This window comes from Pongo abelii, chromosome 16, assembly GCF_028885655.2.
Source record: "Pongo abelii isolate AG06213 chromosome 16, NHGRI_mPonAbe1-v2.0_pri, whole genome shotgun sequence".
NCBI lineage: Eukaryota > Metazoa > Chordata > Mammalia > Primates > Hominidae > Pongo > Pongo abelii.
Window position 1 is genome coordinate 59,145,850 of NC_072001.2, and position 12,548 is coordinate 59,158,397.

The following is a 12,548-nucleotide window of genomic DNA, read 5'->3' on the forward strand; positions in this document are numbered from 1 at the left end:
TCCCTTTTCTTTGCATCCTCTCCAGCATTTATTTGTTGTCTTTCTGAAAGTAGCTATCCTAACTGGGTAACATGATACCTCACTGTGGTTTTTATCTGCGTTTCCCTGATGATTAGTGATGTTGAGCATTTTTCCATGTACCTGTGGCCATTTGTACACCATCTTTTGAGAAATGTCTACTCATGTCCTTTGCCCATTTAACAATCAGATTTTTCTTTGCAGCTTAAATGTCTGAGTTCCTTGTATATAATGATCTGGATATTAATCTCCTGTTTAGATGAATAGTTTGCAAATATTTTCTCCCATTCTGTAAGTTTTCATTCTATTGATTGTTTTCTTTGCTGTGAAGAAGCTTTTTGATCTGATATAATCCCATTGGTTTACTTTTGCTTTTGAGCTCTTATTCATAAAATCTTTTTGCAGGCCAATGTCCTGAAGTCCCTATGTTTTCTTCTGCTAATTTTATAGTTTTGGTCTCACATTTATGTCTTTGATCCATTTTGAGTTAATTTTTGTATAGGGTGAGAGATGGGAGTTTAGTTTTATTCTTCTGCATATGTATACCCAGTTTCCTCAGCACCATTTACTGAAGAGACTGTCCTTTCCCCAATGAGTGTTCTTAAGTGTTTTTGTCAAAAATCAGTTGGCTGTAGATTGTGGATTAACTTTTGGATTCTCTATCCTGTTCCACTGGTCTATATGTGTGCTTTTATGCCAGGACCATGCTGTTTTGGTTACTACAGCTTTGCAGTATATTTTGAAGTCTGGTCACGTGAGCCTTCCAGTTTTGTTCTTTTTCGTTAGCATTATTTTGGCAATTCTGGGTCTTCTGTGCTTCCATATAAATTTTAAGGTCTTTTTTTCTATTTCTGTGAAGAATACAATCAGTATTTTGATAGGAATTGCATTCAATCTGTAGACTGCTCTGGGCAGTATGGTAATTTTAATAATATTAATTCTTCTGATCTATGAGCATGGGATGTCTTTTCATTTATTTGTATCTTCTTTAATTTCTTTTATCAGTGTTTTTTAGTTTTCCTTGTAGAGGTCTTTTGCATCCTTGGTTAAGTGTATTCTGAGGGTTTCTTCTGTGTGTGTGTGTGTGTGTGTGTGTGTGTGTGTGTATGTGGCTAACATAAGTGGGATTACTTTCTTGATTGCTTTTTTCAGCTAGTTCATATATACAGTTTTTAATCTTAAAAAAGCATGATATTTTTCCATTTTACAAAAGGATAGTAGGCAAACATTAAAGGTTAAGGACTTCCTCATGGTTACAAATCCCAGTACATGTCTAAATAAATTAGGACTCAAATTTATATACATATAGCTACTTTCCAAGTCCAATCTTTCTCCCCTGTATAAGTCCTCCTTCCCCTGAAAAATAAATGGTTTGGGGCTTTACTCTGTAGCAGAGGGAAGCATTAAATACAATTTGGAAGGAGTCTGTTTCATAGTTTATGTTTTTTACAGACTATAACAAAGTCTTTATAAAGGCTTTGATCATCTATGTTTTCATAGTTTTTATTTCTTATGGTTAAAATGGCTATTTCATTTGCTGGATCATTTCAGTTAATTTTTGAATAAAGCATGGCAACTAGAACTGACCATTATCTGATCCATCAACATTTAGGGATTTAAATTATTTAGTTTCCTGGTATCAGTGAACTGCATAGTAAAATTCCTAAACTGACTCCTCCATAAAACAATGGAAAATCCCTGGAAATTAACCAAAGACCTGCAGCAAACTGGGGAGCATTTATTTAAGAATAGCTTTGTGCCATTTTAACTTGCCCTAGTCTGATCTCTCATTCCCCATTAGGAGCCTTGAAAACTAATACCCCATATTCCCAGTGCAGTCTTGTGTTCACTGAAATAAAGTAGTTGGAGTGTTTTGCAAATCTTCATCACAAACAGTTGTCATTATTTCACTTGTGTGGTGGATTCCCTGAAGGACCCCACCTGATACAGAGGAACAAAGGCAGGCATAAGACATATAGAAAACAAATAGCAAAATGGCAAATGTAAACCTTACTTTATCAGTAATTACATTAAATGTAAATGGATTAAATTCTCCAGTTAAAAGGCAGGGTGAATTTAAATAAAACATCATCAAAGTATATGTTGTCTATATACTACATACATACTTATATTCAAAGACACAAATAGGCTGTAAATAAAACAACAGGAAAAGATATAGCATGGCTACAGTAACTGAAAAATAACTGGAGGGCTATATTAATATCAGAGAAGAAAACTGTTACCAAAGACATTAAGATGAAATGGTCAATCCACCAAGAAGCTGTAACAATCATAACTTTTTATGCAGCAAACAACAGAGCTCCAAAATATGTAAAACAAAAAAAAAAGACAATTCAGCAATAACAGTCAGAGACTTCAATGCTCCAATTCAATAATGAATAGAAATAAGCAGATGATCAATAAGGACACAGAGGACTTGACCAACACTATAAACCAACTAGACCTAAAAGACATCTACAGAACACTCCTCCACCCAACAAAAGCACAAAAAGCATTCTTCTCAAGTGCATATGGAATATTCTCCAGGATAGATCATACTCAATACATTTAAAAAAACTGAAATCACACAATGTATTTTCTCTGGTCATAATGGAAAGAAGCTGGAAGTCAATAACTGAAGGAAAAGGAGATTCACAAGTATGTGAAAATTAAATTCCTACATAATCAATGGATCAAAAAAAACACAAGAGAAATTAGAAAATACTTCAGATAAAAATGAAAGCATAACATATCAAAATATATGGGATGTAGTCAAAGAAGTGCTTAGCAGGAAATTTATATGGACATATGCCTACATTAAAAAAGAAGAAAGGTGTCAAATCAATAACCTAATCTTCCAGGTTAAGAAACTAGAAACAAAAGAGAAAACTCACTCCTAAACAAGCAGAAGGAGGCTATAATAAAGATTCTAGTGGAAAGAAATATAATAGGGAATATAAAAACATTAGAAAAAAAAGTAAACCCCAAAATTGTTTTTTTGAAAAGATTAACAAAACTAACAAATGTTTAGCTAAGCTGTCCAAGTTTAAAAAAAAAAAGAGAGATGACTCAAATAACTAAAATCAGGAATGAAAACGGAGGTATTAACTACTGACCTTGAACAAAATGTACTACAAGGGAATACTATGAAAAACTGTATGACAACAAATTGGATAATATACATGAAAGAAACAAAATTCTAGAAGAACACAAACTATCAAAATAGACTCAAAAGGAAATAGATAACCTGACCAGTAACAGAGATTGAATCAGTAACTTAAAAAGTACCTACAAAGAAAAGCCCAGACCAAGATGGTTTAGCTGGTGAATTCTAATCAATCTTTCATAAACTCTTTGATAGTTTAGAAGGGAATAGTTCTAAATTCATTATATTAAGGCCAACACTATCGTGACACCAAAATCAGACAAAAGCACTCTGAGAATGAAAACCACAGACCAATATCCCTCAGATGCAAAAATCCTTAACAAAAGACTGACAAACTGAAACTAGCTGCATACATAATGGATTATGTATATCTGGGATAAATGTGGTTTATCCCAGAAATGCATGATAGGTACAACATACAAAAATAATAATGTAATACACTATATTCAGTTCATCTAAAAAAAACCTCTGATATAATCATCTCAATAGATGCAGAAAAAACGTTTGACAGATATCCAACAAACTAGTAACAAAATGGAAATTCCTTGACCTAACAAAGGCCATCAATAAAAACCCACAGATAATATCATACTTAACGGCAAAAGACTGAAAGCTTTCCTCTTCATATCAGGCAACAGACAAAGAAGGGGTGTCCACTCTTACCATTTCTATTCAACACTGTACTGAAAGTTCTAGCCATGGCAATCAGGCAAGAAAATAAATGAGAAGACATCCAGATTAGAAAGGAAGAGGTAAAATTATCTCTATTTTCAGATGAAATAGATACAAAATCCTAAGAAATACACTAAACCCTATAATTAGAGCTAATAAAGGTGAGCAAAATTGCAGGATACAAGATCAATATACAAAATCATTCTTATTTCTATATATTGGCAACAACTAATCCAAAAGTGATATTAAAAATAATTCCACTTCAATCAGAAATATTGAGCAATAAATTTAGCAAAAGAAGTTTAAGATGTATACATCTTTGAAAGAAATTAAAGATCTAAGTAAACAAAAAGATATCTCATGTTCACAGATCAGAAGAATAACTTATTTTTTTCTATGTTAAAAACAGGACCAGGCACAGTGGCTCACGCCTGTAATCCCAACACTTTGGGAGGCCGAAGTGGGTGTATCACTTGAGGTCAGGAGTTTGAGACCAGCCTGGCCAACATGGTGAAACCCATCTCTACAATAAATATAAAAATTAGCCAGGCGTGGTGGCGCATGCCTGTAGTCCCAGCAACTGGGGAGGCTGAGGCAGAAGTATCGCTTGAACCCGGGAGGCAGAGGTTGCAGTGAGCCGAGATTGCACCACAGCACTCCAGCCTAGGTGACAAGAGTGAGACTCCCCCTCAAAAAAAAAAAAAAAAAAAAAAAAAGGCTCCGAATCAGGTAATAGATGAATTTTATAGAGCTCATGTTAAGTTTCTTAGATGTAATCAAAGTATTATAAAAGTGATTGTCCTTATTCTTAGGAGAAGTATCATATCCACAACTTACAAATGGTACAGGAAAAAAATTGTTGAACCTATGTGAAGCACATAGGAACATGGATATTCTTACAGTATACTTTCAACATTTCTATTACGTCTGAAAATTTTTATAACAGGAAGTTGGAGAGGAAACTGCCCTGAAAACAAAGCAGTCGCCCAGGGTAGGTGATGATGGCAATGAATACAAAGTGAAGAGATCTAAAAAAGTAATGGTATTTCTAAAACTAGGAATTCATAAAGGTCTTGCAATGTCTACTTGGCATAGTTCAGGCTGAGGTATCTGGCATTATCATGGTTTTGTAGACGGGTGAAACATTTCTGGTTTTGGTATTTTTCTGATGATGTTTCCTATGGTTGATCTTTTTGGCCATGGTACATGTGGCTGCTTCTCCCAGCGTACAATTTGTAAAGATTTTCCTAAGCCATTTGTAAATGGTAGCTGAAAACTCCCTATCCTGTAATAGTTAATTTTCTTAAATGTACTTGTATTTGCCTAAAATTAATTTTCTTGAAACTCTACTAAGGATACAAAATCATGAAACTTTTGTGTTAATCCTAACATTTGTAAAGCAAAACTCATAAAAAATACAGTAAGGAACTGTGATAAAGAATCTTTCACATCATTTTTGTGAGAGATTTACTCAGTTGAAGATGAGCAGTGTGTTAACAGACAAAAAGAATTTTTTGCAGAATTTGAAAAATATTAAAAAGTTGATTTAGTGCAATCAATGGAATATACAGAGCTACAGAAAGAGAATGTCAAAATATTTTAAAAATTGATAATTTGTTAGACTGAAAGTAAATCTCAATAAAAATATCAGAAACTAAGCCCCATTCTCTGACCACAATTTAATAAAACTAAAAATAACAAAGTGTAAAACAAAATAAAATGAAATAAACCCTCAAACACATGAAAAATTTAAAAAGAAAACAAACTTCTAATTTAGGTCAAAGAAAAAAGCAAAACAATAATTCCACACTATTGGAAAATAATGGCAATTATAACAACTCATATGCATATCAAATGGAATACAGCCAAAACTATAATGAGAGGCAAATTCATAGATATAAATGTTCCTGTTTTAAATGTGAAAGAATGAAAACAAAGTTAAGCATTCCATTTAAAAAGTAAGAAAAAAACCCAAGAAAACCAGAAGGACCAAAAATAAAAGCACCTAATAAATGAAAAAAAAGACAAGAAAATAAAACATATCAGATTTTACTTGTCTAAAAAAGAAAAATCAAAAAAATAAATTAGGCTAAGTGAAATATGAAAAAAGAGGAAAATTCAATGTACAAAACTAGAAATATCAAAAAGCATATAAGAAGATACAAAAGATATTAAATTTATGAGAGAAACAAATGACCAAAATTGATGAATAAAGTAAAAACCTAACCAGTGTAAAACACAAAAACTGTCAAAGAATTACCTCCAACAAAGGCTCCAGGCCTAGATGGTTTTGTAGTTGAGTTCTTTAAAACTTTCAAGAATAAATAAGTCCCATGCTATATAAACTGTTCCAGAGCACAGAAAATTAGGGAAAGAGTTCCAATTCATTTTGCAAAGCTGGCCTAACCCTGATATCAAAACCTGACAAAGATAGCATAAAAAAAAAGAAAATTACAGACCAAATTCATTTATGAATGTAGATGCAAAGTTCCTAAATAATACACTTGAAAATAGAACTCAATGGTACACTACAAGATAACACATCTTGACATAAGGAGGACATTCATTCTAGAAATAAGAGTTTATATTAGGTATCTTTTTTTTTTTTTTTGAGACAGGATCTCACTCTGTCACCCAGGCTGGAGTGCATTGGTGCGATCATGGCTTACTGCCGCCTCCACCTCCTGAGCTCAAGCAATCCTCCAACTCAGACTCTCATACAGCTAGGACTACCAGTGCATGCCACCATGCCCAGCTAATTTTTTGTAGAGACAGGGTCTTGCTTTGTTGCCCAGTCTGGTCTTAAACTTCTGGCCTCAAGTGATCCTCTAGACTTGGCCTCCCAAAGTGTTGGGATTATAGGCATGAGACACTGTGCCCGGCCTATATTAAGTAATATCTTTATAAAACACATCACATCGACAGGTCAAATAAGAAGCACTGCAAAATAATCTCATTTGGATGCCAAAATATTTAATGAATTCCAATATTCACTTCTCATTAAAAAGAAAATAAAGTCTTGTTCAACTATAAGTGATACATAATTAACATCAGTGAACTTACTGTAAGAGGAAATGATGCCTATCACTGCTATATGTAAAATTGGAAGGAAAGTCTTATTAAATGTAATAACAAAGTAAAGACAATGAAGAAGATTCACAGGATAAACTATCTAGAAAAGTCAAAAGTAACAACTAAAATTAAGGACTAAACAAAATTCAGTAAATATAAAATGTACAACATAAAAATAACAGAAATCTAGGAAGTTCCTATAAACCAAAACAAATAGTCTTTTTCATATTTATTCATATTTTTCATATTATCATATTTTTCACAATATGAATAATAGAAATTACCGAGGATTACGTTAAAGGAGAAAATAAGTGAACTTAATTGAGGGAAAAAAGGCAAAACATTACTGAAGGGCATGAAAGAAACATGTAAATTAAGAAACATATTTCCAGTCTGTAGTTAATTTTTCTAAAATTTTCAGCTAATGTGTTTGAATCAAAATCCCCTTAGAGTTTCCTTTTTTAAAATCAGAAAACTGATTCGCAACTTCCTGTAAAAAAAATTAACTGGTCAAAAATAAAACCAATGAAACTTGTGAAAAAGAAGTATAAGGAGGAAAGATTGGCCCTGTCAGCTATTTAAACATTTAATAGCTAAAATATCTAAGTGGTATAGTATTACCAGAAAAACAGAGAACATAAAAGAAGAAAACTGAGTCCAGAAGGCTTTAGTAAGGTAACAGTACATTATAGATTAGTGTTAAGACAAAAATTATTCAATAAAAAACCTGGGATAATTAATCATTTAGAAAAAATTAAAATAAGTACCTTATCTAATAGCATTTACTAAAATAAATCACAGATAAACTCAAGGCTTATATATAAAAAATAAAATAAAAAAATACCTAGGAAAAATATATGTGAGTATTCAGCAGCTGGTGGCATGGAGAAGTTTTTTCTAAGCATAATAGTAATGTTACAAGCTGTGACAAAAGTGTACAGATCAGACTACTTATTTAAAAATTAACTAAAATTAACAAAGAGCAATCTTGAAAAAACATTTACGTTTTAATATTTATGTCTTTAATAAACGGACATGTAAAAGGCTAGAACAAACATATCAGAAGGAAATGCATTTAGTGAATAACAAATAACAGTATTTAGCCAGCAATCCCAATTTTGATAATTTACATTAAATTATACAGCCAAGGATGTTCACTGCAGTGCTATTTGCAACTTCCCTCTCACCCAAGAACTGCATAAACAGTGGGGCCAAATTTGGTTAAACAACAACAAAAATGTATACGTTAAAGAAGGCATTAGAAAAACTATAAGGAAATAAAACCAGATGGTTATTTTCAGATAGTGAGATTACAGGTGCTAAATTTCTTCTTTATACATTTATAACTATTTGCCCAAACTTTCATGATGAATATACATTTTACAATTAGAAAAACAGTATAAAAATCAATGCACTGATAATAATTTTCCTGAAGACATGAATATTAGAATTCAAAAGTTTCAACAAATAAAAAAGCTCAAAATCATTTGTAAATTAAACTCTTTGTGCATACTGAAAGCTCCTTAAAGCTTTTTATTTCTATTAATATCTTAATTTAGCATGAAAACACAGTTAAAAGAAGCCAGTCTTTACTGTCTGAGATTACAACTTCATTTTTTTCCTCAAAGGGATTTTGCTTTTAATGACTATTAAAGGGATTTTCACACAAATACATCTAAATACACTGAAATGAATTATAAAAGGGTCCATACACAACAGGAATAACTTAAAAGGATACTTCATATTAATAACATCATTTCTTTCATTGAATATTGAGAACATAGAATGATCAGTCTTAAACTGATCCTGTTAAGATTTTATTCGGGAAATTTCATGTAGGCACTCTAAACAGGATAATGAGTGCCTAAATGATTGTGTGTCTAACTGAAATCTCTCCTGTGATTTAAAACTCTTGTTCTTAAAATATATAGCTATATTCTATTTAGTTTTCTTTAGACAACATAATTGTAAAACTTTTAACTGTTTTCTAATACTTTGATCTACATTTTGCCTTTCTGTAGTGTTTCTACAATTTTTATCTCTTTCAAATTATTTAAACCCAAATGGCAAATTATGGTTTTAGGCAATGTACAAGCAAATAACAGAACAACAGCTTCTACCACATGCTGTAATTCTATGGAAACACCAACATTCTTTCTTCCTAGCACGTGTCATGTTATTATGCTGTGTCTCTTACAATAACCATATTATTTGTATGCACGTATACTAACCATATGTAAACTAATTCATACTCTGAGGTGCTTATTTATCTACACCAAGTGGAAGTCCTGGCCAAATAATATTAGCAGTATTTCTAACTACTCGTCCAATGTTTTCTACTCACTCAGTTTGATATTACTCAACTTTTAACACGCTTACCTTCTTAACCTATTATGAACTCACTTATGAAATCTGAGTTCTAGTCTTAGATCTGCCCCTCACTAGTTTTGTTACACTGGTAGAGTCACTTAACTTCTCTAGGTTTCAATGTTTTCATCTATAAAAAGAGGATAGGAACATAGTGGAAGACCTACAAGGTCTGTTACAACACAAATTTTATTATCACTGTCAGAGATCAGGTTCCGCTCTAATCACTCTTACTATAAAATTAGTGCCTACTATGTGGAAATGCTATGGAGAACACTACAGTAAATAAGTGAAATATTCTTAGTGAAATTTTTTGAACTAAAATACCCAGAATCAGATATTTTGTGTATAGTACTCTATTAATTATTATTAGCATAATTCTCTCCAATTCCATGAACAGAACTGGCATTTCTTTCCTAATCATGCTATTATAAAAACTCTCCCTTACCTACTACTGCCTTTTTAAATTGCAGCCTATCTAAATCACTTTCTTTTATCTCTGTTGCTCTCTACTGAACTGTAAATTAATTGCTCAAAATTGCAGTTCTCACTACTCCTCCCAAACAATGTGATGTTTTGGGTCTCTTTTGTTTAAAAAATCCTTTAACTTTTTTTAGAAAAAAAAATCATAAGAATTTATGGGAATCTTTGAAAAAGATTTCAAGGAAAAATTCAAATATTATAGGAAAACATAGCCATGTCTTGCCAAAGGCAGAAAACTTTTAGGAATATAAGGACTGCTTTCATGGGCCAGGATCACTCTTCTGCAAATGCAGCGTGCTCTCTCTAAGGTATTATGAAGGGTGGTGCAGATGAAAGTCATCACTTCAAAAATTATATGAATACCCTGTATTCCTTCATTAGTCTGTTACGGAAACGTCACACATTTATTTGCCCAATGTGCCTTTTGGAAAACCAGCAAGACATCTTTGGATAATTAGTCCTTTAACATTCCCTACTTGAGACAACTTTTAGAATTTTAGAGCTAAAAGAAACCTCAGTCTGGGCAATGGTAAAACTCTTTCTCTACAAAAAACAAAAACAAAAACAAAAACAAAAATTAGCCGAGCATGGTGATGCGCGCCCATAGTGTTAGCTACTAGGAGGGCTGAGGCAGGAGGATCGCTCGAGCCCTGGGGGTGGGGGTGGGGGTGGGGGTGGGAGTGCGAGTTAAAGCTGCAGTGAGCTGTGATCGTGCCATTGCACTCCAGCCTAGGTGACAAGAGTTAAACCCTGTCTCAAAAAACAAACAAACAAAAAAAACAAAAAAGAAACCTCATACATCTTCAACTGCCTCATTTTATAGATGAACCAACTGACAAAAAGTGGTTAAAATACTTGCCTATGTCACACAAGTTTAATGGCAGAATCTATTCTCTTGATCTTCAATCCAGAGTTTCAACATATCATACAAGTTTACCTGATTTCTACAACCTTTTACTGAATTCAAATTTGCTTCTTTGAAGTTTCAGAGGGGGGTCTATTTTAACGAACTTGAATTTAATGAAGAATCTATGCTTATTCTAACTATATATATATATATATATATATATATATGCATATATGCTGAATAAGGGCAAGGGCTGTGACTGTTTACAATTGTATCCTGCGAACTTATCACAGGGTCTGGCATATAGGTATTCAATGGATTGTTGTAGACTGAATGAATGAACAAGTTGGATCACATGCACTCTCAGTTTTAACCTTTGTAAAGAGAAAATAAATCTAGAGTTCTTCAGTTTAACTTTGTTCTCTTGACCATTTCAGATATTTTTATCTAGACTTTCTTCTAGCTCCATTATGTTTCTTTTGGTGAGGTAGTAAGAATTGTGAATAGATACCAATAATCTCAATAAGTACAATTTCCTTTGCATTACCTTACACTGGTTAGCAATAGCACTTATTTGACACTTTTTCCCCCAAATTTGTAAGTACAACACATTAATGCTTGTTGGTCTGACATTTCAATATGACCTCAAATTTGGTTTTATTTACTCTGCTGGAATAAATTCCTCCTTCCAAATCAATTATAAAAATGTTAAACGAGACTATATTTAGCACCTATTAACCTTTTTCTAACCAGAAGGGCTCATCAGCCTCTATACTTTTGTATCCTGGATTTAAATAAATTGTAAATACAACCAAATTTGAGTGTCTAATATGTGCAAGTCACTGAACTCTCTTGTCCTTGATAAATAATATACGATATTCTTTGGTATGGAGAAGAATTAGAAGACTTTTAGATTCATGAAAAGGGCCTTTAAAAAGTCCAAGTAAAAAATCATGTTTTAGTTTTGCCTTATGTATTGATTTATTTATTGCCTTCCACTCTAACCCCAGATACACACTCCTATCATACTTAAGAATTCTATAGGAATCCTTTTATTCACCAATCCTACACCACTGTCCTTGTACTCTCTGACCTCTCTCCTGTCATCCTAAAGAACTCTACAGAAATCCTTTTATTCATTAATCCTGCCCCCCTTTATTACACATGCTACTACAGAAGCTTAGAGCTGGAATGAATCTTAAGAGATTTCTAAGTGTAGTTCCCATATACCAGCTTGATATTCACCAATAATAAAACAAATCACTATGGCCAAGTATAGTATTTTACCTCTTTAATATATCAGCATGCCGTATTACACATACTACTTACTTGTACTCATCATAGACTTCCTGTTTGGGCAGTGAAGTCTCCGGATGTTCCTCTAGGGTATTCCGAATCCAGGAAAAGGCATGCATTTGTTGTGCCCGACTAGATGACATGGCATTCTGATCACTAATAGAATGAAAACATGTTTTAGCTGACCAGACAGCAATTCATTAACAATTTTTGAGCTAGGCCTAAATGTTCCACTAAAGAACTGTATACAAATACACTATAAACGACCAAACCAAACTTAGGACATCTAGTAGATAATTGTCCACCTATGGTTGTGAGCTGTTTTCCACAGCTAGTGTAAGACTGAAGTTACTGCCCTGCTCCATCCCTCCCCATGCAGGTGATGGAGCACTGACAAAGTATTTGTTTTGGTCAAAAATCACCTTTAAGTGGATATCTGCTCATGTACTTACCTGTTCATTTGCCTACATTTACCAAATAAATCATCAAACTTTAAAACAAAATTATACAAAAATTCCTTATTTCTATTTGCTCAGCATTCTCAAATAATATATATATACATATATATATATACATGTACACACATACATATACATATATACACATATACACACACACACACACACA

The 12,548-nt window shown here is 32.8% G+C and overlaps 1 protein-coding gene across 1 annotated transcript in view; it reads right to left on the bottom strand.

Annotated features, from left to right (window-relative positions):
• The window catches only part of RFX7 (regulatory factor X7), a 157,574-nt gene that overhangs the window by 30,658 nt on the left and 114,368 nt on the right, over window positions 1-12,548 (bottom strand). Inside the window, exon 4 of the mRNA XM_054531533.2 lies at window positions 11,955-12,077. Coding sequence (XP_054387508.1) covers window positions 11,955-12,077 — 123 coding nt within the window. The remainder of the gene's footprint in view (window positions 1-11,954; window positions 12,078-12,548) is intronic.